This window comes from Gossypium hirsutum, chromosome D09 (genome assembly GCF_007990345.1).
Source record: "Gossypium hirsutum isolate 1008001.06 chromosome D09, Gossypium_hirsutum_v2.1, whole genome shotgun sequence".
Lineage (NCBI taxonomy): Eukaryota > Viridiplantae > Streptophyta > Magnoliopsida > Malvales > Malvaceae > Gossypium > Gossypium hirsutum.
This window is the reverse complement of record NC_053445.1, coordinates 52,613,748-52,640,925: the sequence shown is the minus strand read 5'-3', so window position 1 is coordinate 52,640,925 and position 27,178 is coordinate 52,613,748. Positions and strand designations below refer to the sequence as shown.

Sequence of the window (27,178 nt, the reverse complement as noted above, 5' to 3'; positions counted from 1 at the left end):
TTTTTTTCCAAGCCAGAAAACTTGTCGTGGAAACTTGATAGAAAAATTTCACACCAACTACGTACTCACATTTCAGACCCTATTTTTTAATTACTTTCCCTTAAAATAAAGTTTCCTTTTTCAAAAATTGGTCAAAGTTTATAAAAAATCCCTATATTTTTATGTAAAGTTCATTGTTGTCCCTCTACTAAAAATTGCTCTAAATTAATTCTCCTGTATTAATTTTTTTCCAAATCATGACATCTTTATAATTTATTATTAAATTGTAGATAATATAGATGAAATATATAATACTCAACTAATTTACCCATGACTTGATCCGGCTTATAAAATAACCTAACTATCCCAAAAAAATTATGTATTTTTTAAGCAAGAGATGATTAAAAAGTGCACTATTTTTTTTAAGATGGTTGAGCTTTTTTATATGGGTAAATCAGTTGGGTAAAATACATTTTATTCAAATTCACGACAAATTGTAATAATGTTGTGATTTTAATAAAATTTTAATATACAATGACTAATTTGAAACAATTTTTAATAAAATGACTAAAATGAACTTTATACAATAATATAGGGACTTTTAGTTACCTTAAAAAAATCCATTTAATTCAACATATAATGTACCCATTTTCTTGTCCCTAACACCTCCCTCATTTATAGCCCGCCTGGTTTTTTCTCTTTTCTTTTCCCCCTCTCTTCTCCATCTTCTTCCCTTTTCACATGTCTCTTTGATTGACCCCCTTTTTGCTCCTCTTTCAATGTGTAAACCTTTGTATGTTTGATTTGTTTTGAAGATCCAAATAAACCCTTTTCTCTGCATTGCTTGAACTTTGAACAACTTGTTCTTTTCCGTGTGTTTAAATGGATCTTGTGACCAAAATCCAATCCTCACAACCACTTTCACCAATCACAAGTCCAGGTAAGTCAATCTTAAGCTCACATTCCCATTCATCTGATACAAGTTTCCCTATCATAGCCATCGCTGTCTTAGGAATTTTAGCAACAGCTTTCTTATTACTCAGCTATTACATCTTCGTCATCAAATGTTGTCTCAATTGGCAAAGGATTGATCTTTTAAGACGGTTTTCTTTATCACGAAGACGACCCGAAGACACTTTAATGGTTTATTCGCCGGCAACGGAACAACGTAAAGGACTCGATGAATCGGTGATAAGGAAAATCCCGATATTTCAATTCAAGAATGAAGGAGAGAGTTGTGAATGTGCGGTTTGCTTGAACGAATTCAACCAAGACGAGAAGCTAAGAATAATTCCGAATTGCAGCCATGTTTTCCATATAGATTGTATCGATGCTTGGCTTCAAAACAATGCTAATTGTCCACTTTGTCGAACGAGTATATGTATATCTAATGATCGGTTCCAACTTGACCCCATCATTGCTCTGAGCTCAACATCACGAGATCCCAATCCGTATAACGAAGCTGTCATTAGTGGCGATGAAGATTTCGTTGTGATTGAAATAACTAACAACAACCAAACAGGGGATGGGTCAATACCCGTACCGGTGTCGGCTTCGCCATGGAAGATTGAGCTGCCGAAAAAAGAAACAAGGAAGTACCGTAAAGGGAGTAGTATGGGAGATGAATGTATTGATATTAGAGATAAAGATGAACAGTTTGTGATTCAACCAATAAGAAGGTCAATTTCAATGGATTCATCGGCGGATCGACAGCTATATTTAGCGGTACAAGAAGCTATAAGGTTGAACGGTGGCCGGCAAGTGAGTGAGGTTAGCCCCATTGAAGCTGGTTGTAGTAGTAATAGAGTGAGAAGATCTTTTTTTTCTATTGGTCATTGTAGAAGGTCTAAAAGTAGTGCACTTTTACCTGTTTATTTGGAGCCTTAAAAAAGAAGAAGAGTTTTTAGGGGTTTTTCTTTTTTGCGTTTTTTGAACATAAAGATTTAGGAGAGTTAATTAAATTTGTGAGATAGAAATGTTTGATTTCAAACTTATTTAAAAAATTGATTATTTTATTTGAATTTCTCTATGGGGTTTATAAATTATAATTGTTCATGGAACATTGGGTTCTCAGTTATATACATATATGATTATAAACATCATTATCGATTGCTTAAACAAACAATTCTATTTTATAAAGTACTTATTAAATTTTGTTTTACTTGGCCGATTGAGTCTTAACTCGATTGGTATGAGCATTATTATTAGTGTAAAAAGACATAAGTTCAAGTACATTTATCCTCTTATACTATTTAAGGGTTACAAAGGATATATGAGTAATTATAAGCATTATATCAAAAATATTTCTATGAAATTGTATAATTCAATTTCAATCCATTTAAATTTTTTTTTTCTTAATTCACCTGTAAGTATCGGAAGTAATTACTTCACGATTGCTTGAGCTTTATGAAAATGGCAGAAAAGGGTCGGCTTCAATTCAATTCAGAGAATCCGACAGCTACCAACTTATGTTACTAATAATGTTATGGTTGTTGAAGAAGGAATATATGGTTTGCTCTAAGTTAGTATGTCCTAATTTTTTCTCTTCAAAGTACCCATTAAATTTCCAGCCTGTTAGAATTCACTCAATACTTATAGGGATTAATATAATAAACGGTAAAATTTCTGCAATAAAATTACAGTTTAATTTTAAAAAATAATTTCTGGATTCGTGGACTTTTCTGCAAAATTGAGGGTGCTTTGAATGTCATTGGCGTGGTCAAGTCAAGGGGTGTACTATTTATCTTCCACCTCGTAAAAATCTATATTCCAGCTCAATGTTTCGCCATTTTCAGTGACAAAACTGTTCAAAAAATAAATGCTAAGAGATTCAGATGGGGGAAAGAGTTGAAGACAATGAAATAATTTGCAATTTCTTCAAAATAAATAAATAAATAAATAAAAACCCTTAAATGTTGCATTGCATTGAAGATAAATGGTTAAAACATTATCATGTTCAAAGCACCACTCTTTTGGAGAGATAAAAATTACATATCTATATATTTTAATTACTAATTGTTACGATAAAACAATACTGTTGCGGAAAGGATCGATTCGAGAACTCCGATATGACTACAAGTAAATTGACCGGAACGAAAAAATAAAGTGAACACAAGGATTTACGTGGTTCGGCTTTAATGCCTACGTCCACGGGCAGAGGCGAAAAGAAATTTCACTATAACAAGATGAAGATTACAAGTGTTTTACACTCAAGACACAACCCGAGAACCTCACAACTCTCAACCCCTATAGAAAACCCGAAAGCTAAAATCCTAGCTTTCAAAGAACAAGCTTTGCTCTCTCTTGGTTTGGGATGATGAATATGGCTAATGAACCTCTCTATTTATAAGAGAGTTCAAGGACATAATTGTCCAAAACTTTGGCAAAGATTTGTGGTTGAAAATGGACACCAACAACCATCCACTAATCCACTACCACCAACAACCCACTACCAACAACAACAATCCACTACCAATTTTAAGCCATTTCTTAACAAATCTCCACCTTGGCTTGAAATTTACCAAGCTGAACATCATAGTGAATTCCTCGAACTGGATCACCTCTTCCAAACGCCTCTCTGGTGCTAATCAATCCCGAATACCTATCAAGTCCAAGCAATGCTTGAACTTATATGCAGGGATCACCTTAGTTAACATATCTGCAGGATTCTTCTCGGTAGCAACCTTGCTGATAACAATGTCACCTTGCGTAACATGTTCCCGAACAAAATGATATCTGACATCAATGTGTTTGGTCCGTTCATGAAACATCTGATTTTTAGTCAGATGTATGGCACTCTGGCTATCGCAAAATACAACAGTGAAATCCTGTTGTAAACCCAAACTGCTTACTAGACCTTTCATCCACAATGCTTCTTTCACTGCTTCTGCTAACGCCATATATTCCGCCTCAGTCATAGATAAGGCTACGGTAGACTGTAACACAGCTTTCCAACTAATGGCTCCTCCAGAATAAGTGAAAACATAACCCGTCAGAGATCTTCTTTTGTCCAGATCTCCAGCATAATCAGAGTCCACATAGCCCGTGACACTGCTAGTGCAGTCACTCTGATCATATACCAAGCATAAATCTGCAGAACCTCTCAAGTACCTGAGAATCCATTTCACGGCCTGCCAGTGTTCCTTGCCAGGACAACTCATGTATCTGCTGACCACACTAACTGCATGTGAAATGTCTGGACGAGTGCAAACCATTGCATACATCACGCTTCCAACTGCACTCGAGTATGGAATGTGAGACATTTGCTGCTTTTCTTCATCAGATTGTGGTGACAACTCTGCAGAGAGTTTGAAATGTGGTGCCAACGGAGTACTCACAGTTTTCGCTTTATCCATGCCGAAGCGTTGAAGAACCTTTTCAATGTAGTTCTTCTGCGACACACGAAGCTTGCCCGCCTTGCGATCTCTGTGAATATCCATGCCCAAAATTTTCTTGGCAGCACCCAGATCCTTCATCTCGAACTCACCACTCAACTGCGACTTTAACTTGTTGATTTCCGACATGTTTTTGGAAGCAATTAACATGTCATCAACATACAGCAACAAATAAATGTGCGAACCATCTGAGAGCTTCCGATGATAGACACAAGCATCATAGTCACATCTTGTGTAACCATGCTGAATCATGAAGCTATCAAACCGCTTGTACCACTGCCTTGGGGATTGTTTCAATCCATATAAAGACTTCTTTAATAGACAGACATGGTCTTCTTTACCAGGAACTGTAAAACCCTCTGGTTGACGCATGTAGATTGTTTCCTCGAGCTCACCATGCAAGAACGCCGTTTTTACGTCAAGCTGCTCAAGTTCTAGATCAGACTTGGCCACCATGGCAAGTAATACACGAATGGAAGAATGCTTTACGACTGGGGAGAAAACTTCATTGTAGTCAATCCCCTCTTTCTGAGTGAAGCCTTTAGCAACCAATCGTGCCTTGAATCTAGTTGTTTCAACCCCTAGGATGCCTTCCTTTTTCTTGAAGACCCATTTGCAACCAACTATCTTCTGGTTACTTGGCGGCTTAACCAACTCCCAAGTATGGTTCTTGTGAAGAGATTCTATCTCCTCACTCATAGCAATTGCCCACTGTGCCGACTCATCACACGTGACAGCCTCATTATAACTGGAAGGTTCTATACCAATGGACTCCGCCACACTGAGCGCGAAAGACACCAGATTAGCGTAACGCGGATTTGGTTTGATTTGTCTCTTCGTTCTTCCAGTGGCAATGCTATATGGTTTTTCTTGAGGTGACTCATCTTCATCGGAATCTTGCACCTCAACTTGATCATCCTGGACTGAAGTACCTTCCGTAGGAATTGGAGCGTCCACCTGACACTCCACCTGCTTCTCAACACCGTGATCTCCCATTCTATCTGACTCCTCCTTTTCCCGGGAATTTGTGGTGGATCGAAGCATGGATGACTCATCAAAAGTCACATCTCTGCTGATGATGAACTTGGACGAAACCGGATCAGGACACCACAACCTGTATCCTTTCACCCCTTGGCCGTATCCAAGAAATATGCATTTCTTCGCCCTCGGTTTGAGTTTTCCCTCATTTACATGAGCATACGCAGGGCAGCCAAACACTCTTAAACCAGAGTAATCAGCAGGAGAACCAGACCATACTTCCTCAGGAGTCTTCAGCTCAATAGCTGTTGACGGAGATCTGTTAACCAAATAACAAGCAGTATTAACAGCTTCAGCCCAAAATTCTTCACCGAGCCCAGCATTTGATCGCATGCAACGAGCTCGCTCCAAGAGAGTTCTATTCATGCGTTCTGCAACTCCATTTTGTTGTGGTGTTCGACGAACAGTGCGGTGTCTCACTATTCCTTCATTTTTGCAGAACTCATTGAATTCACCTGAGCAAAACTCCAAGCCATTATCCGTCCGGAATCGCTTGATCTCCTTTCCTGTTTGATTTTCGATCAAAGCTTTAAATTGCTTGAAGTTGATGAGAACCTCATACTTGCTCTTCAGAAAATACACCCAAACCTTTCTCGAGTAATCATCGATAAAGGTAAGCAGATATCTGTAACCACCTTTAGAAATTGTCGGAGAAGGCCCCCAAAGGTCAGAATGGAAGTAATCCACTGTGCCTTTTGTCTTGTGAATCCCAGTGCTGAACTTTACCCGAGTCTGCTTACCGAAGACGCAGTGCTCACAGAAATTCAACTTTCCTGTACACTGCCCAGACAATAATCCTCGTTTGCTTAGCACCGATAAGCCTCTCTCGCTCATATGCCCGAGCCGCATATGCCATAACTTCGTGGTGTCAGAATCTAGATCATCTGATGATGACACTCCCGCAACACCTGTAACCGAGGAACCATCGAGGAAGTAAAGGCCCCGCTCCAAATTACCACGTATCACAGTCAAAGCACCCGAGAATACCTTGAGAACTCCACCTTCAGCAGAGTACCGAAAGCCTTTCTTGTCCAACGTACTCAAAGAGATCAAATTTTTCTTCATTTCTGGAATGTGCCGAACATCAGTTAGAGTTCTAACAATACCGTCAAACATCTTTATACGAACTGTGCCAATCCCCATGACTTGACATGCGTGGTCATTTCCCATTAGTACTGAACCAGAATGCTTCTCGTATGTTGAGAATGCATCTTTCGAAGTACTTATATGAAATGTAGCTCCCGTATCAAGAATCCATCTCCCACCAGCGTAAGAGTCGGATACTGCAAGAACGATCTCGGCATCACTTGAAGAATCTGCATCAGCTACATTCGCACGATCATTTTGTTGCTCCTGTGATTCTGATTTCTCCTTCCTTTTCGGACAATCTACCTTCATGTGCCCGTACTTCTTACAGTAGTAGCACTGTATTCTCTTCTTGGACTGCGATCTAGGATGGCTTTTACTTGAACTTCCACCCTTTGCCTTGGATCTTCCTCGAGCAACCAAGCCTTCGCCTTCATTGTTTTCGACCACCTTACCAGTGATTTTCTTCCTCAACTCACTGGAACTTAAGGCATTTTTCACCTCCTCTAGAGTCAGGTCATCACGACCGTACATCATTGTATCAACAAAATTCTCATACGAGGGAGGCAAAGAACACAAAACAATTATTGCTTGGTCCTCATCATCGATTTTGTTATCGATATTATTCAAATCCATGATAATGGAATTGAATTTATCCAGGTGCTGGGAAACAGGTGTACCTTCCTCCATCTTCAGGGCATAGAGTCTTTGCTTGAGGTAGAGCCGGTTCGTCAATGACTTCGTCATGTACTTGCTCTCTAACCGGAGCCACAAACCGGACGCGGTTTTCTCATCCGCTACTTCTCGTAGCACTTCATCTCCTAGACATAGCAGAATAGCACTATGTGCTCTTTCTAGCATGTCATCCTTTTGCTCTTCCGAAAGCGTGCTTGGTAATTTATCTTTACCAGACAATGCTTTTAGCAATCCTTGTTGAACCAGCACTGCCCGCATCTTGATGCGCCATAAACTGAAACTATTTTTCCCGGTAAATTTCTCGACATCATACTTAGTCGATGAAACACTTGTAGCCATAATTTGGAACCTTTGAATGAATGATAATATTTTCTTCCTGATGTGAAAGATCAGACAAAGCTGCAGTCACAGGGCAATTCAGAAAATATTATCACTCCTTCAACTACGCTCTGGTACCAATTTGTTGCGGAAAGGATCGATTCGAGAACTCCGATATGACTACAAGTAAATTGACCGGAACGAAAAAATAAAGTGAACACAAGGATTTACGTGGTTCGGCTTTAATGCCTACGTCCACGGGCAGAGGCGAAAAGAAATTTCACTATAACAAGATGAAGATTACAAGTGTTTTACACTCAAGACACAACCCGAGAACCTCACAACTCTCAACCCCTATAGAAAACCCGAAAGCTAAAATCCTAGCTTTCAAAGAACAAGCTTTGCTCTCTCTTGGTTTGGGATGATGAATATGGCTAATGAACCTCTCTATTTATAAGAGAGTTCAAGGACATAATTGTCCAAAACTTTGGCAAAGATTTGTGGTTGAAAATGGACACCAACAACCATCCACTAATCCACTACCACCAACAACCCACTACCAACAACAACAATCCACTACCAATTTTAAGCCATTTCTTAACAAATACGAATATGATATGAATATATAAATATTTCAAATTTTATATATCAAAATTTATGTAAATAATATGAATATAATACGAATACACGAAATGCGAGAACTAAAGCTAAATTCATACAGTAACTAAACTAGAGATTCTGTGTTACTTGTGTAGCACTTTAGTGGGCACCGGGAATGGCAAAATAACATATCACCCAAACCCTTTGTTTTTTTATTTCTTTTTCACCCATGTGCTTATAAGCATGGGCAAAGATTGTGATAAACTGAGGCAACTCTTAGGGATTGTGGGGATGTTGGGATTCATTTGGATGAATATATATATTTATATATATGAAGATAATACATACAATTGGGGTAAATAAAATGGTGCCATAAATTGCATGATTGTGTGATGAGATTGCAAAGATGATTTGTTTTTGTTGAAAGGAACATTTTTTGATAAGATGTTTAAGTCTTGTTGTGTAAGTGTTTTTATTCTTTTATATGAAATGGAATTCAATGATCAAAACGTATAGCAGGACCAATTTCGTGAAGAACCAGAAAGCTAACTCAAAACTGACAATAAGAGGCACAGAAATTTGGCCTGTCGCTAGCTTCTTTTGCTATTAAAAGAAAAGTTGGTAAACTATATCCAAGGTCATTGAACTATTAATAAATTTATATTTTAGTCATTCAAAATAAGAAAAATACAAAATAGCCTATAAACTACTTGAAAATTTTCATTTAAGTCGCTAGTCTATCAAGTTCTTTTTTTTTTTTTAAGTTTGGTCGGCGAGCTACAAGTAATGATTTAAATATTGATACAATGGAACAATATCACCGACGAGTAGAAAAACATACTTTAGATCCAAGCCATTTTGACAGTCCATGTTAGATATCAAAAAAAATTATTTGAATTTTGATTCGCAAATTCATAATATTCAAAGATGTTTCGTGGAAAAATTAAACTGTAAAAGAGGAGGGAAGGAGACCTTTCAATTGGTGGCGGCGATGTGAATAGAAAAGGTCATACAATAGCGATTTTAATAACCTAGTGACTTAAATGAAAATTTTTGAATAATTCAGTGACTATTTTGTAACTTTTTGAAGTTAAATGATCAAAATGTAAATTTACTAAGAGTACGTTTGGTTCGCTGTAATGGAATAGAGGTGTAATGGAATAGATACATAATGGAATAGAGGCATAATAGGTAAATCTTTTGTTTGGTTGAATGGAATGGAATAGAGACGTAATGATATTCTTGTGTTTGGTTGAATGTAATAGAGGTGTAATAGCATAAGTAAAAAAACTAAAATGACTAGAATACCCTTTGCAGAATTTTTGTTAGGTAGATGATTATTGTTATTGTTATTAAATTTTAATAAGATTATTAATATAAATAATAAATTATTTAATCATATTTTAACATAATTATTATTAAATATAATTTAATAAAAATATATAATTTAATAAAATTCTTAATATTAAATATTCTTATATGAATTTACTAATACTATAAAATATAATTTAAAATTATTATTTATTAAATATAATTTAATAAAAATATATGATTTAATAAAATTCTTAATAATAAAGATTCTTATACTAATTTACTAAAATCATAGTATATAATACTATAAAATATAATTTAATAAAAATATATAATTTCATAAAATTTTTTAGTCATAAATATTCTTATATGAATTTACCAAAATTATATTATATAATACTATAAAATATAATTTAATTAGTTTTTATTAAATATAATTTAATAAAAATATATAATTTAATAAAATTTTTTAGTAATAAATATTCTTATATGAATTTGTATAATTTAAAATTTTTATTACTAAATATAATTTAATAATAATATATAATTTCATAAAATTCTTACTAATAAATTTTCTTATACAAAATTGTATAATTTAAAATAATTATTATTAAATATATTTTAATAATAATATATAATTTCATAACATTCTTACTAATAAATTTTCTTATACAAATTTTTATAATTAAAAATTATTATTATTAAATATAATTTAATAATAATATATAATTTCACAAAATTCTTACTAATAAATTTTCTTACAAGAATTTACTAAAATCATAATATAACTTGATAATACCATAAACATAACTAACTTATATTAACAAAAGGTTAAATGAAAATGAAATTCTACATCATAATCCATATGTTATATAGTTTTACAACATCAAAAAGTTTGAACATTGATTTTTAATGGTCAGAAAGAAATCTTCTGACCCATTCCAACCGGACCTCAGAAGGTACACTAAAGAAAACGAGCATTTGAGTTGGATGATCTGAAATTTTACTCAAAGCTCGATACCGCTCATACACGGTTAAACCTTCTATTTCACATAAGATTTGATATAAATTTGTAGCTTGTTCTTGGATGGTCTGGAATTCTTCTGACTTCTGTTGAACTACCACATCGGAGGCAATACTCCTACTGATTTGTTCGCCAATGACCCGCATGTTTTCCGCCAATAAAGTGACAGCGTCATTAAATGAAGAATAAATATTATCACTTGCATCAAAATTCTTCTTTTTTTCTTTGAAATATTAGCTATAAATAAGAATATACAATACACCAACCAAGACTTGAGGTAGTGTTTTTATATTGAAGCAAGAAAATATGGTTTAAAAAAGAAATTAAAATGAACAATACAAATCCAAGAACAATAAAAGCAATTGCTTATGCAATTCAATATCAAATCTTTCTAGAATCTACTACTAAACTCATCTTTCTAGAATCTACTACTAAACTCATAATACAATGAAACATTTATGTCCATTCAAACTCTCGAGTGTTGTAATCTCACAATTGTACTTCTAGTGTGAATTCTCTCCCTCGAACAGTTGATGATTGTTTTAACACTTACCCAAATTATAATGATTCAAGTAGCTAAAATTAAAAAAATACTCTATGCAAAAAATCAGCATGTATGTGTTTTACTGTGTTTCTCTGTATTTGATTTTGAGGTCTTACAATTTTTCTTTAGTTTAGAAGGTTGGATAAGTTACCAAACCTCTTGAATTGCAACTACAGCTTCAGCTTGTCAACGATTTATGTCTGGAGCAAATCGGTAGCTAACAGTCCAATACCTACAAAATTCCACATAGAACATCAATTTACTGGAACAACGGTGGTCAGATACACCAGGCACAAGAAATTTAACAAGGGTGCTAATATACAAAATAATTTACACTTCTAAACATTCAACTAGTATTAAAATCAATCATACATGATTTAGATAGGCCTGAAATCTCAAATTTTGCAAGGCCTGAAGCCACAATTGTTATGCACACAACGCTGAATTTTTTTTATTAATTTTTGTGTGCATTTAATTAATTTACAATGCCTTTATGTTATAGCATGTTCTGTTGATGACATGGTTAAATTACACTTCAACTCCCCTAAGATGATAAAATTTCTTTATAATCCTTTTAAAAACTATGAAATAATATGGTAATACAGTGATATCATATTACTTTCACTTCTCTAAAATAAATTTCTGATTTTATCCCTCACTATTTTATTATTGGATCAAAATATTAAGTAATTATTATCCAAAAAATAATCAATTAACCTAAATAAACCCTCTAACTCAATAAATCAATTCGATTTATTGAATTTGACTGATTTTTTGTCTACCTACTTAGCCAACAGAAAAAAAATACAAATTTAAACTTTGAAGATGAAATTATTAAGAGGGGCAGTCATATGGTCCCTAGACCATAAAACAAACACGAAAAATACCCTCAAAAAAAATTCTAACAAAAAGAAGTAGAAAAAAACAATAAAAGAATGTAAAATTAAATAGATAATCAATCTCTGCAAATAGCAAGACACTAATTTCATAGAACAAACAGAGAGCAATTTACACAATATAAATGGACTTAAGCAGGTTTGGCCAACAGCAGACAACTTTAGAAACAAAATAAGTCATCCTTGAACAATATAAATTAGGACATACAATGCTGCAAACAACCTCAGCACCCTTTGCAAACCTACCGAAGCTTTTAAGCAATGGTATAATATCCAATGGTAATATCCTTGAACAACATAAATTCGTCTTCTTTCGTCTGAACTTTTAAGGGCTTAAAAAACCAAAACTTAACTACTATACTCTACTCTTTAAGCAATGGTAATATCCAAAGGATCCCTTTTACACCGAAGAATGTAGCTTTAGTCCACATTGCATCCGACCATTAGTTTCTACATCTAAATCTTTTATGGACTCATCAAAATGCAATGTCAAAATTAAAGTATTTTTCTTTTCAGTTTGCAATTGAAAAATAAAAAGTGCCAGTTTCTTGATTTTTACTTTAGGTGGAAAAGTATTACACATACTAATCTTCTGCTAAACCACAGTACAGCCAAACAATCAAAGCGACAATTTAGCAAATTACAGAAATCAACAACAAAATAGAAAAAGAAAACTTCAAATTTAACATGATGCGATAAAAATCGAAATACCCAAATCCAGTTTCTCAATTTAATTTCAAACAGAAACCCCTACTAAAACAAAATGTGGCCATTGCAAGGTTAGAAAACAATCCAATGTTATTACTCCATTAAAATTCCATAACTTCAAACAAAAACAAATTATAAGTCAAAGTTAATAACTTGCAGAACCCAATCCACAATATTAGCAGGTTTTTTGCGTGGACAAAACCCAATTTCTATATTGTTAACTTGTTGAAAAAATATTAGAGAGACAGAGAGAGCAAATCTGCAAAAATATAATAATAATAAGGTTGTATCTTCCTTACCGGTTCCAATGGACAGAACACAGTTTCATCGATGGAGAGGAACAGAAAACGTGAGATGGAGGCTGCTTTCTGATCGGTGTTCGAAGTCCAGTTGTGACGCCAAAGAGAGGTAAAAAAGAGAAGGAGAAGACGGCGAGGAGAGTGGAGAAGAAAGCTAGAAGGAAGAAACAAAAGACAGTGGATTTTGGGTAAAACAGAAGCGTGAATCGGGAGGAGGGTAAAACAGGGACCAAAACTGAAGTAGGACCTAAACTGAGCACAAGGAAGGGATTAGAAATCGGTGAATTTTGGGGATTACATCCGTAATGTAATAGACCCGTATTAGGCCAATACACCGAACCAAACAATGTATTGAGTGGGGCCCACTACCATTACACCCAACCAAACATGGTTTAATAGTTCATTGATCTCAAGTATAATTTATCCTAAAAAATAATAGGGTGACCTATCTTGCAGGTCACTCAATTATGCCGAAATTTTTTATCACTCAATTATAAAAAGTTATATAACGAGAATCCAACTAATCACGTTGGTCTTTTTTATTATTATCTAATTTCGTTAACAAAAAATGACATGGTGATTTTAAAATTGACATAATAAGAAATTTAGTCCTCAACGTTTACATATTATATTAATTTGGTCATGATTCTAAAAATTTAAAACTCGATATTTATACATAATCTCAATTTAATCCTAATTCTAAAAAATTCCTCCAATGTTTTCCCTTGACTAAACGAAAAGAAAACTAAGTTTCCTCTAAATTACAAATTGGAATTAATCTAAAACCAACACAAATTGATTTCCCTTTAGATATATTAATATTTTCTATGCAAGTAAAACATGATATAAGATTAATTAAGTCTTTCTATTACAAATCAAAACACAAGTTCGAATAAGATTAATTTCATAACATAAAACAAATAATAACACCTATAATTATTCCCTTAAAAGACAATATGTTGTTTTCATTCGGTATGGTATTAAAGTAGGAGAAGCTTTCAAAATACTTCAAACTCAAGGCACAAATGCTGAAAATGCCTATGGAACAATATCAATATTCCAATGGCAAATTGATAGTTTATAGCTTCACAACTTGTAATAATCAATGGCAGGCTTGCTATCAATTGGGCTAGACAAAACCTTGTCTATATATTCCTTCAACACAAATTCTTTGTATCGAGGAGGATTTGTCTCTGATATCAGTTCTTTGATTGTCCCAAATGGTTCTTCAAGCATATCAGCATGTCCTGAAAAAAAACATACCACCGAAATTCTAGGTCCGACACGATTGGCAGTCACCCTATGCTTCACACTCTTGAACTTGTCATTTGATAAAATCTATACCATAAAATAACATAAAACATTCAGTAACTAATCTATTGGGACAGTTTAATGTAAATTTGATGTGAATTGAAGCTAACCTGAAGAAGATCACCGATGTTTACGACCAAACCACCTCGAGCAGGGTGAACATCGAACCATTGGTCGTCGTGAAGGACTTGGAGGCCAGTGACATGGTTCTGGAGAAGTAATGCCATTATCCCTGCATCTGCATGTTTCCTTAGACCTAAAGTGAGTTCAGGTTCAGGGCAAGGTGGATAGTAGTGGGACACAATGCTACACCCTTTATTGCATCCCATTGAGCTTAGATGGTCTGGTTGAAGACCAAGTCCCTCTGATAGTAACTCGAACAAAGTTTCTGCCAATATGTTGATGTGCTTATTATACTCCATTGTTGGTTCCCTGCAATTTGAATAAATGCTCCCAATTTGAATAATACTCGAAAATTTTCTACTGATACATGCTACTATATTGGCTAAAGTTTGATCATTCAATTTTAAAGCATATACGGGTTTTAATTTGAATGCGTCCATAAGTTGGGTCAGGCTTAGCTCAATCGGGTTTGATTGTTTAAGCATGAATTTAACATCCTTTATGTTCGCTAAAGCCTGACGCAACTTAAAAAATGAGTCTAAAATTTTACCCAAACTCTCATGTATTTGTAAATAGTTAAGGTTATTTCAAGTTTGTACCTTCTTTAAAAAAATTTTTGAAAAAAATTTATATTATTTTTAATTTAATAAATTTATATGCCTTTTAATTTATTAAAAAATTATATATAGACCACTTATATAGTTGTAAATTTTATAAATTACATAATATATAAAAATAACATAATAAATATATTAAAAACTTAGAAAATGGGTTAGGTTTAGGCTTAGATGTTTGAGCCAACTCATATTTTAAATGAACCTAATCTTTTTTGCCCAAGCTATCCTAAACTTTGGGTGGGTTTTCGGGCTAAGGTGAATAGCCTAGCCCTTGAACAAGTTTATTTTAACCAATGTTGTTTGAATTGAACAAAATCGATTGGATCGGGAACTAGCTAGGATATCGGTCCAGAGAAGGGCAAAAACCAGCTAACACGTAAGTACGAACCAGTTTAACTGGGTTAAAGAATTGATTGAACTGGTAATTCATCCAGATTTTATAATTTAATTTAAATCAAGCAAACTGATCAAATCGATCGAATCGGGAGCCGATATCCGACTAAGGGTGAGTTTGGATGGGCTATTGGGTGTGGTGCGATGCGTTAGCTTACTTTTTGTCTCACGCTACAGTATCGCTACAGTATCTAATCTTACCGCCACCGCTGTTTTTACACTAACCGCAGGTAAACGCATTGCCCATTCAAACCCACCCTAATTCTAACTCCAAATACATTGATTTTAACCTAAAAGATTCAATGCAATCAATTTTAAAAGTTGATATAAAGTAAGACTGCATTTGAATTTCAACTTCGGTATACAACTTTGAAAACAACCTTCACTCTAAACTTGTGTTTCTATAAAAAAAAAAAAGCGATGAACTGAACTCTTAAATCACTTCACCTTATGTTTAAATTTAAACTCACATTGTACCATTGATTTTTAATCTAATCTCAATCGTCAAGGATATATTTATTTTCACCAAGACAATCTCCTAGTTATCTCAGTGATTAAAAAAAGAAAGAGATTAGTGCTTAATTACCTGTAAACTGGTGGCAAATCTGAAGAATCAGGATTAGACTCGAATGAAGTAAGCCTCAAACTGTCTCTCCAATCAGCAGATTGTGAAGTGTAAAGATCAGAGTTAGAGTTGAATACCACTTTCTTTGCACCGTCACGGCTATACAGCTCCATCTTCAACTCCAAATCTTGTTCATTAAACAAACGTGTCGCTTCAATCATCTCATCCAAAACACTTAATGGGGTCCCATGGTTTATCACTTGGAAGAAACCCCATTCCTCTGATGCTATCCTAATTTCGTTTACAATCTCCTGTCGCCGGATACTGTCTCCGATGTTGCTTAAATCTATGATGGGAACTTCGATGTTTTTATGGGCGGAATTCAGTTCGTCGGCGGCAAGATCCTCGGCTGGTCGAACGAAAAACTTGGGGATGTTGAGTATTCCGGTGTCAGCGAGTCCTTTAACACCAGCTTTTGTGTCGTCGAATTGCTTCAACTCTTTGGTTCTGTCATAAGATACTGAGGTGATGGATGCCATTTTCTCTGATAATTGAATTGCTTTTTTCTTTTCTTACAATGTTTACGAATGGATGTTGTTCAAAGACTATATCTTAGAAATGTAAGAGCGCACACACACATAAATATATATACGCATGTACAAATATATGTATGAATAAATTAGAGTATATGCATATAGATGGTGAAGAAGATGATATTAATACACGTTATTAGAAATAAAGTTAATTTAATTTATATTTGATACAATAATAATACATATAACTACTAAGTATACATGAATAAAAATGTGAGTTTAAAAAATTATTTAATTCACTTAAAATTATATATGAATTTTGATTTAATATGCGATTGTATGCACGAATTTTGATTTTGTGCAATTTTATACATGAAATTTTAATTTGATCTAATTCTGACAAATTATTAACTCAATTATTTATAGCATCGTTTTATGTTTATATATTGCAAAGAAAGATAAATATATTTATCTAATATAAAAATAAATTGATTTATTTATTTCTTTAAATATGTATAATTAAATTAAAATTAAAGCTTCAAATATACATTTAAATAATACTCAAAGTTTCATTTATATAATTATACTAAATTAAAATTTATGTATTAAATTACACATTAAACTAAAATTTATATATAATTTTAAGATTTACCCATGAAGTAATTATATATATAAAGAAATCATTCTATGCCTAAAGAAAAGTACTACTAAAAATAGAAAAGAGAAATAAAAGTGCCAATATATATATATGAAAAAAAAAAACAAATTGCCTAGGTAATACTAAAATAAATGATTCTTAAATCAGATGGGTGGTTGAATTGGTCAAGTCATTGGTTCGTCTGTCCGATTAAAAAATTAAAAAATTAATAAAAATTAATAAATTCGGTTCAACTGCTCAATTTAACCAGTTTTTTGTCCAATTCATTCTGTTTGTATCGATTCGCAAGTCAATCGATTCAAAGCCTCCCTCCAGATCAATACCTCGGTCGGTTCTCCATCCACTAGTCCAATCTGATTCATATAACTTTGGCTAAAATCCCAATTTAATATCTATACTATTACTATATCTTGTATTAAAGTTTATGTTATTTACTGATTGAGTTTTAGTTTAATTAGTATTGTTATTATTGTAACAATCAAAAGAACTTGGGTTTGAGCATGTATTACTTTCCAATTTAAGAATTTGCGATTATGAGTAGTGTTATACCCCTAACCCCTAGGCCACAACTCCTCGAGAATCAGGGCCAACACCTCAGGGTGTACACCCAAAACACCACTCCTCGAGAACCAAGCCCACTCCTTGGGAAACCCCTAACATTCCACCTCTTGAAGCATCGAATGTACGAACTCCTTACTAAACACCTCACTTGACCACGATATAAGAACTCCTCGAAGACCCTTCGATCCAGGTACACCTACACATAAACCATGTGTGGACCCCACTTCACCACGATTTATGACACTAGTTGCCAGACATTAATTTCGTTTGACATAATTTGACAAATTCACATTATCAAACTAATTAATTCACATTATACAAAATAATGACAAATTATACCTTAAAAGAACCTATTTAATAGGAGTGGAGTGGGTCAAACTATAATTTTATTATGTATTAACCTATAAATTTATAAAATTTAAGAAGATAAAAAATTCCAATTTTTGAGAGATCGTTATCTCCTTCCTTTACCCTACTACTGAAATTATGATTGTAATCGTAGTTTTTTATCCGTTTTATAATTGAACACTAATCATATTCTAAAAGAGAACATATATATGCATAAAAAGTCATTCTCAATAATAACTTTTGGGAGATTGTTTTAAATAGGTGTAATTGAAAAGTAATGTGAAAACCCACAGTTAGTACCCAAAATTCAAAGCTTTATTGGAAATAGAATAGTTTAGTCGTCGGTGTTGTTTTACATGTTCAAATCTTGGGAAAATTGATATTTTGTATTACATCCTTATGTTAATAGACTTATAATTATAATGTAATTACAAATATATATTAGAAATAATTATAAAATAAAATAAATATTAATATCAAAATTAATAGATTAAGAATTGGAATGGATTAAAATTGACTGATTGAACTAAAATCAACACGTGATAATAAAATATAATGGGACTAAAAAACTCATACATGACAATTATTCGTAAATGAAACTTTCAAATCAATTACAAAGTGCTTTGTGACAAACCAAAATTACCATGTGTAGAAAATGATGACATCGCATAGCCATAATTGTTTTTCTTTATTTAATTTGAATTGATAATGAGGTAAATAATAAAAATTTATATTATTACTAATTAAATGATTATTTTATTTATAATTAAATAAATTAATATGATATAAATCATAAATTAAAGGTGGTCAGCTTACTTATTTTTGCGCTAGTTTTTTTAGAGCTTTATTCGGTATAGGATAGTTTATCTTTTATATCTTAAGTTTCATTGGAGAGAGCTATTTTTGTATGTGGGAATATTTAAGGAGAGAAAGTGCGAACAATTCTATACCACTAAGGCTGCATTTACCTTATGGTATTTGGTGCTTAAATTGAGGAAATTGTGTAGTAAATTTATTTTTTGAATAAAATTTCGGGATAAAAGAGTTATTAATTATTTAAAATTTCTATTCAAACATGTGTTACAATACCAGGTTTGACAAAAAATGCAACACTTGCAAATTAGTGTGCAATTTCAAAAGTGGTTTAAAGAAGACTATGATCAGTGATTAAAAATTTTGACTAAACTAAAAGGGAGGGGTTTTTTTTCCTTTCTATCCACATGCGAGTCTTGTAATAATTTTGAAAGCTTGGTGTCTATGTCCATTGAATCTAGCATTGCATGCACTTTTTCTACTTCAAAACTACAATAGAAATTAGAAAAGCAATATGCAATGGTAGCCAGCTAGGGATAGTCAAAGATAGAATCTTACATAAAAGCACTACAAATCCAACTTGTTTTTATGTGCCCTTGTTGATTTATTCTAATCAAATTTGGGTTTGATTATATTTAAATTCAAACTCAATTTTATTATTTTTTGAATAATTCATTGCTTTATTAATTCATCTTCTACAAAACTCCATAAAGATAAAATCGTTATGTTATTCCAATACCAAAATGGATAGAAGAATGCAGCGCCTGCGTGTAAAAAAGATGGGGCACACAATCTTTGACTAAAATAGAAAGATTCTTACTTGGCCAATTTATAGGGGGAATTCCATCCACATGCAAATATAACGAGTCTTGGATAGATTAGATGGAAAGTTTCATTATATAAAATCACGAGTATATATGGATTATAGATTAGTTCCTCCATTTAATTTTTATATAACAAAAATTATATATTTTTTAATTTACAATAACCGATACACCGACTGAAAGATGTGTTTTTTTTTCCAAGCTAAGAAATAAGAGAAAATTTCACCAACTACGTATTCTCGTTTCATATCTGTGTTTTTTTTAACCCTTAAAATAATGTAGTTGCTAGTAATTAATGGTAGTTGGAATTGAATTGATGAGTTTAATAAAATATTAGTAGTTCAAGTAATATCAAAAATTAAAATAAGAAATTGAATTGGTACGAAATTGGTTGAATGAAATAAAAAGTCATTTAAATTAGTTTAAATATTTAATTTAAATTTTATAATTTATAAAATCAACGTTTGTAATTCATAATATTATTATTATTTATTTGTATGTATTGATTTTTTTTATGATTTTTATTTTTTAAAATAATTAATTTTGCAATAGTCTAATTGGTTGAAATGAAAAACTAAAGTTTGACCACCAATTTGATTTGCAAATATAATGGTTCATGCTTCATTTTCGAATGGGCCAGAGGCCATACTGGCTCAGGTCAAGGGGCCCAAGAAACAAACAAAAAAAAACCTATACAATAGATATGGTATGCAATGTGAATAAGACATGAATGGTGCAAACTTGTTGACCTGGGGAAGGCCAATCAAAAGCTAGTAGAAAAGTATGAATGAAAGGGATGCCCTTTAATGCTGATTTAGAATACAAATCAAAAGTACCTAAAAGTCTATCTTACGTTTCTTGGCATTTATAGTGTTTTTAGTGTAATTTTATTGATAGAATGCAATCTAATTCATAGTGTAGAAACATCCATAATATTTTTTACCGATAAAATTCTTATCATGGGTAGACTTAAGGGAGATCACAATGATTTAGGCCACGCTTAGTCATGTTTCTTGGAGAGATTTAAGTACATAGCCATGTTTGTAATTTTCATTCTTCAATCACTAGATATTAGATAGTATAAGATTAAATGATGAGGAAAAAATACAATATAATAAAAGAAAATAATACAAATATGATATGAATGTTTTTAAATTTATATGATACAGATTCTTCATGTATCAAAATTTATGTAAAATAGAAAATATCTTATTCTTATACAAACAAAATACAAAACACTTAATTAAAAAAAAAACACTATTTTATTCAGTTTGGTATTCTAATGGCAAATTAATAGTTTTAATTTCACTGCTTGTAGTAATCTAAAGGAAGCTTGTTATCATCAAGCGAGCTTGAAAAAAACTTGGCAAGATATTCCTTCAACAAAAACTCTTTGTATCGAGGAGGATTTGCCTCTGATAGTAGATCTTTGATTGGCCCAAATGGCTTGTCTAGCAAGCTAGCATGTCCTGAGAAAAAAACATGGTACTGAAATTCTGGGTCCGACATGACTGGCAATTGCTCTATGCTTCACACTCTTGAACTTATCATTTGACAAAACCTGTCCATAAACAACAAAAAAACAATCAGTGACTAATCTATTGGGATAATTTTTATGTGAATTGAAGCTAACCTGAAGAAGATCACCGATGTTTATGACCAAACCGCCTCGAATGGGGTGGACGTCGAACCATTGATCGTCGTGAAGGACTTGGAGGCCGCCAATATGGTTTTGTAGAAGCACCGTTAATATGCCTGCATCTGCATGTTTCCTTACCCCTAAAGTGAGTTCAGGTTGAGGGCAAGGTGGATAGTAATGGGCCACTATGCTACACCCTTTACTACATCCGATTGAGTTAAGGTGGTCTGGTTGAAGACCAAGTGCCTCTGATAATAACTCAAACAAAGTTTCTCCCAATTTTTTCAAATGCTTAATATACTCCATTGTTGATTTTCTGCAAATTTAATAAAACCAAAGAAAAAAGCCCAATGTAAATTTGGAAATTTTCTACTAATATATATGTTCCTATATTGGCTAAGCACCCCTTAATTACATAGTTTTGGTTGGTAACAATTCTAAGGAATACTACATATTTCAAAGTCATTTTTTAGAAAGTTTTAGAAGTACTGATTAGCTAGAGACAGTAAATTCCTATCGTATGTTTTATATCATGCAATTTTAACTCCAGCTTCTCTGTTCATAAAATGAGAACATCTCATTGAATCAGACTATACATAACATATACCCAACTACCAAGGAAATTATAATCATTTGCCAATGGCAGAATTTGAACCAAGCCCTAAATGGCATCATTGAGCATATGTGCTACAACTTGATCTATACATGCCCTTAAATATCATTTTAAGGCATAGATTCAAACTATACCAATAACAAATAATTCATATTTTCTTTAGTACACACATTCAATTTAATGAAATGCTCTGAATCTTGCGTGGCTTTCAATAGAATCGAAACACAAAACAAAACCTCAACTTAATACAATATCATATGTTAACTTGTTAAGGGATACGTGAACCTTAAATAGACCGCAATTCGAATATTTCTCTTGAGAAACTCGAAAATCATATGGGGTAAAAAAAACCGAGATAGTGTTTAGTTACCTGCAGACAGGTGGCATTTCAGAGGGGTCAGGATCAAAATCAAGCAAAGAGAGTTGCAAAGTGTCCTTCCAATCAAGAGCTTTTGAAGTATAAATATCAAAGTTAGAGAGGAATTTCACTTTCTTTGCACCGTCACGGCTATACAGCTCCATCTTCAACTCCAAATCTTGTTCATTAAACAAACGTATCCCTTCAATCATTTCATCCAAAACACTTAATGGGATCCCATGGTTTATCACTTGGAAGAAACCCCATTCCCCTGATGCAATCTTAACTTCGTTTACGATCTCCTGTCGCCGGATACTGTCTCCGACGTTGCTTACATCTATGATCGGGACTTCGACGTTTTTGTGGCCAGAATTCAGTTCGTCGGCGGCAAGGTCCTCGGCTGGTCGAACGAAAATCTTGGGGATGTTAAGTATTCCGGCATCGACGAGTCCTTTAACACCAGCTTTTGTGTCGTCGAATTGCTTCAACTCTTTGGTTCTGTCGTAATCCACTGAGGTTTCGGTTGCCATTTTCTCTGCTAATTGAATTGCTTTTTTCTTTTTCTTTTAAAATCTCCACAAGTGGTTGAATGAATTAGAAGACCGACTTTTAGTTGAATCAATTTAGTCTGATTTAATTTAATAAATTACTAAAAAACCATAAAAATTAAAAGGTTAATTTACTTATAGCTCACTAAATTAAGTTTATCTTTTAATTTTGAACTATTCGAAAGTTTTTATTTAAATTATTGTTATTCTTTTTAAATCTATATAATGAGTTTCAAGCAATAATTCAGCAATTAGTATAGTAAATTAATACTCATCGACGAGTAAGATATACTTTAGATCCAAGTCAATCTAATGGTCAGTGTCGAAGATTAGAGAATAAAACTGTTTAAATTTTGATTGACAAATTATGACGTTTAAAGTGGTTTCATGAGAAAAATTGAATTATAAGAGAAAAGGGAAAAAAACTTTCGATTGGTGCACACAGTGCGAAGAGAAAAGACTATACAATAATGATTTTAATAGCCTAATGATTTAAATGAAAACTTTCTAATAATTTAATGATCATTTTGTAATTTTTTTTAAGTTAAGTGACCAAAACATAAACTTATTAATAATTAATAATTTAGTAAACTTATGTGCAATTTACCTTAAAATTTTTAAAAACAATCTATTGTGTATTTAACTAGTTGTTGAAGTGGTAGCCGAAAAAAGTACTATTTTGAAAAAAATAAATATAAAATTTATTATATAATTAATTTTATTAAAAGGTAAGACGTGAACTACAATGATTGAAACTCAATTTTTTAGTTAAATTGCACATGTTGCGTGACATAGCAGAAATAGTAAAGATGGTAAAATGTAATCCAATTTATAGTATAAAAGCATTCATGATATTTTTTCCAATGAAATCTTTACTATGGGTAGACTTAAAAAGGGAGGTCACAATAGTCTAGACTAGACGAAACCATAGCCATGTTTCTAAGATTAAATTATGTGGGAAAAAATACAATGTGATAAGAGAAAACAACACAAATATGATAAGAATATATGTATGTCTTGAAAACAATATAATTCAGATTATTTATATATCAAAATTTATGTAAAATATAAAATATCTTAAACATGCTTATTATACAAACAAAATACACTACACTACAATTACTAAATTTGTGATACAAATTAAAACACACACACACACAAAAGACTATTTTATTCAGCTTGGTATTCTAACGGCAAATTGATAGTTTATAGCTTCACAGCTTGTAGTAATCTATAGGAGGCTTGGAATCAAGTGAGCTTGCAAAAAACTTGGCAAAATATTCCTTTAACAAAAACTCTTCATATCGAGGAGGATTTGCCTCCGATATCAGCTTTTTGATTGGTCCAAATGGCTTGTCAAGCAAGCTAGCATGTCCTGAGAAAAAACATGCCACCGAAATTCTAGGTCCGACATGACTGGAAATTGCTCTATGTTTCACACTCTTGAACTTATTATTTGATAAAACCTACCATAAACAACATAAAAAGAGTCAGTAGCTAGTCTATTAGGACAGTTTCATATAGAGTTTATGTGAATTGAAGCTAACTTGAAGAAGATCGCCGACGTTTATGACCAAACCACCTCGAGTGGGGTGGACGTCGAACCATTGACTGTCGTGAAGGACTTGGAGGCCGCCCATATGGTTCTGTAGAAGCACTGTTAATATGCCTGCGTCTGCATGTTTCCTTACCCCTAAAGTGAGTTCAGGTTGAGGGCAAGGTGGATAGTAGTGGGTCACTGTGCTACACCCTTTACTACATCCGATTGAGTTAAGGTGGTCTGGTTGAAGACCAAGTGCCTCTGATAGCAACTCAAACAAAGCTTCTCCCAATCTTTTCATATGCTTAAAATACTCCATTGTTGATTTTCTGCAAATTCAATCAAACAAAAATAGGAAAAAAAATGTAAATTTGACAAAATTCTACTGTAATATGGTCCTGTATTGGCTAAACTTCCCTTTATTACATGGTTTTGGTTTGTCACATAAATTTAAACTAAAATTTTTAAAAGTCTTTGAAGTGTCATATACTCGAAGAGAGCAAACCTCTCAACAAGTTCAATATTGTTTCAGATTAAAGTTCTGTTTCTCGACTTCATTAAAAGCTATACCATTTTGACAGAGTGAGAACTACACATCGAATCGGGTCGTACGTGATGCACAACCACTTGCCAAGAAAATAGTGATCATTTTCCATTAATAATGTTAAAACCCAAGCTGGGATTAAACTCAACCGATGACAAATTGCCACCATTTTCTTTTGTAGCACACGATTCGATCCGATAAAGTGTTTCGGCTCTGTAAATTTCATACAACTTTTGACCGAACTGAGATGCAAATTCTTGACCTAAGATAATACTGGATGTTTCGAAGGATTGGACAATTCTAAATAAATGACACTTGGAAAAATTTCTTGCGAAGAAGTCGAAATTCCCTCCCAAAAGTCAAATTTCTAAATTTAAAAGGTAATATGGAGTAAAAAAAAACCAAGATTAGTGCTTAATTACCTGCAGACTGGTGGAATTTGAGAAGGGTCAGGGTCAGAATCAAGGAAAGTAAGTTGCAAAGTGTCCCTCCAATCAGCAGTTTTTGAAGTATAAAGATCAAAATTAGAGTGGAATTTCACTTTCTTTGCACTGTCACGGCTATACATCTCTTTCTTCAACTCCAAATCTTGTTCATTAAACAAACGTAGCCCTTCAATCATTTCATCCAAAACACTTAATGGGATCCCATGGTTTATCACTTGGAAGAAACCCCATTCCCCTGATGCAATCTTAACTTCGTTTACGATCTCCTTTCGCCAGATACTGTCTCCGATGTTGCTTAAATCTATGACCGGGACTTCAATGGTTTTCTGACTGGAATTCAGTTCGTCGGCGGCAAGGTCCTCGGCTGGTCGAATGAAAATCTTGGGGACGTTGAGTATTCCGGAGTCGACGAGTCCTTTAACACCAGTTTTTGTGTCGTCGAATTGCTTCAACTCTTTGGTTCTGTCGTAATTGACTGAGGCTTCGGTTGCCATTTTCTCCGCTAATTGAATTGCTGTTTCTTTTCTTACAATATCTAATAATGGGATTTGTTCAGTGACTTTATCTGAGAACTAAAATACTAAGATGTCCTCATGGTTTTAAAAATTCAGAACACGGATTTAAGTTGTTTCAGGTTGACCAACTTTTTATCTGAATTAATATATCAATTAATTTTTTATTTAATTAATTTAATTTAATCCAATTCTAACAATTATATATATTTGTATCCGAACAAATTAAACAAATAAGATTAATTTTGAAGTGGATGGGTTTATTTTTTATATAGCGAACATTTTTTTAGTTTTTTTTTTTAAATAATATATTGAGTAATTAAGTGATTTGTTTTTTATTTTATTTACAAAATTAAGTGGTTGTTGATGTGGGAGTTTAGATAAGGTATGAATTCTTTTAAAATATAAATATAAATTTCTACATATAAATAAATTTATCAATAGGTGAGATGACTGAAACCCCAATTTTTTAGTTAATTTGAAAATCATAGCAGAACTAGTGGGTGGTCCTAACTTGTTTTGTAAAGGTAAACAATAATTTAATAATGCAGCCCTTATATTATCCCACGTGATGCTTTTCTAGACAAGGATCTATATATATTGTTTGAGGTCATCACTACAATTTTAATAAAAATTAATTATTATGTAGTTACAAAACATTTGATTGGATGGGAAAATGCAAAATTTTGCAGCAAGGTCAGGGCTTAGACGGTGAAATGGTGACCTGTGAAGCCTTTGAGGAGGAGAGATTAGTGTTGGGTGGAGGCGTGGGAAGAGTGAGAGCTGTTTGATGGAACTTGACACAAAGCTATGAAAATCATGATAGGTTGGAAATTATATTTTAGCCTATTAGGAGTTGGTCTTTGTGTTTTGTTTAGGATAGGTTTCGACTTTAGATTAAAAAGATTTGGGTTTTTGTTGATTTTTGTATTTTAAAATTTTAAATATAATATATATAATAATGGTATTAAAATTATGTGATGTGATTTTAAGTTATATTTAAAAAGTTAAAAATTAAAAAATTAAGAGATATAGTAAAATCTCGATTTTACTTGTGGAATAAAATATTTTTATCACTTGTGTACCAAATAATTACCTTATTATATTTATAATATATATTTTATATATAACTAGAATAAGTTCGAGTTTTAAAATTTTGTCCAAGACTCAACCCAATTAAAAAAAAGACTTATATTTTTGTTTAAGTTATTTTTTGAGTTTCACCTACTTATTTAAGTCCTATCATATTTAAGATAAACTTTTAGATTCGAGTAGATAACTCTACCTTTAAACAGCTCTAAATGAAGAAATAATAATGTGACTATGTGAGATTATTTGA

At 32.8% G+C, this 27,178-nt stretch overlaps 3 protein-coding genes and 1 long non-coding RNA gene across 5 annotated transcripts; 1 reads left to right on the top strand and 3 right to left on the bottom strand.

The window, feature by feature from the left end:
• Window positions 1-640: 640 nt before the first annotated feature.
• Window positions 641-1,994, top strand: LOC121221036 (RING-H2 finger protein ATL16). The gene has a single exon (XM_041101375.1). The coding sequence runs from the start codon at window positions 862-864 to the stop codon at window positions 1,864-1,866; it is 1,005 nt and encodes a 334-aa protein (XP_040957309.1). The 5' UTR covers window positions 641-861; the 3' UTR covers window positions 1,867-1,994.
• Window positions 1,995-10,221: 8,227 nt separating this feature from the next.
• LOC107929086 (uncharacterized) lies at window positions 10,222-13,172 on the bottom strand. 2 transcript variants are annotated; one of them, XR_005918335.1, is made up of 3 exons: window positions 12,894-13,172; window positions 11,147-11,222; window positions 10,222-10,566 (listed from the first exon to the last, which is right to left on the bottom strand). It is a non-coding gene; the product is annotated as an uncharacterized lncRNA (long non-coding RNA). The 2 variants fall into 2 exon arrangements; XR_001692749.2 differs by having other exon boundaries at window positions 10,222-11,222.
• Window positions 13,173-13,739: 567 nt separating this feature from the next.
• LOC107929035 (1-aminocyclopropane-1-carboxylate oxidase homolog 1) lies at window positions 13,740-16,563 on the bottom strand. The gene is made up of 3 exons (XM_016860362.2): window positions 15,924-16,563; window positions 14,315-14,636; window positions 13,740-14,231 (listed from the first exon to the last, which is right to left on the bottom strand). Exons 1-3 carry the CDS (start codon window positions 16,439-16,441, stop codon window positions 13,980-13,982), a joined length of 1,092 nt encoding a protein of 363 aa, XP_016715851.1. The 5' UTR covers window positions 16,442-16,563; the 3' UTR covers window positions 13,740-13,979.
• Window positions 16,564-20,780: 4,217 nt separating this feature from the next.
• Window positions 20,781-25,954, bottom strand: LOC107929150 (1-aminocyclopropane-1-carboxylate oxidase homolog 1). Its single transcript, XM_041101374.1, is given in 4 exon segments — window positions 20,781-21,118; window positions 21,120-21,200; window positions 21,273-21,594; window positions 25,304-25,954. Coding segments are annotated over 4 exon segments (1,095 nt in total). The 5' UTR covers window positions 25,822-25,954; the 3' UTR covers window positions 20,781-20,944.
• Between the last annotated feature and the right edge of the window lie 1,224 nt (window positions 25,955-27,178).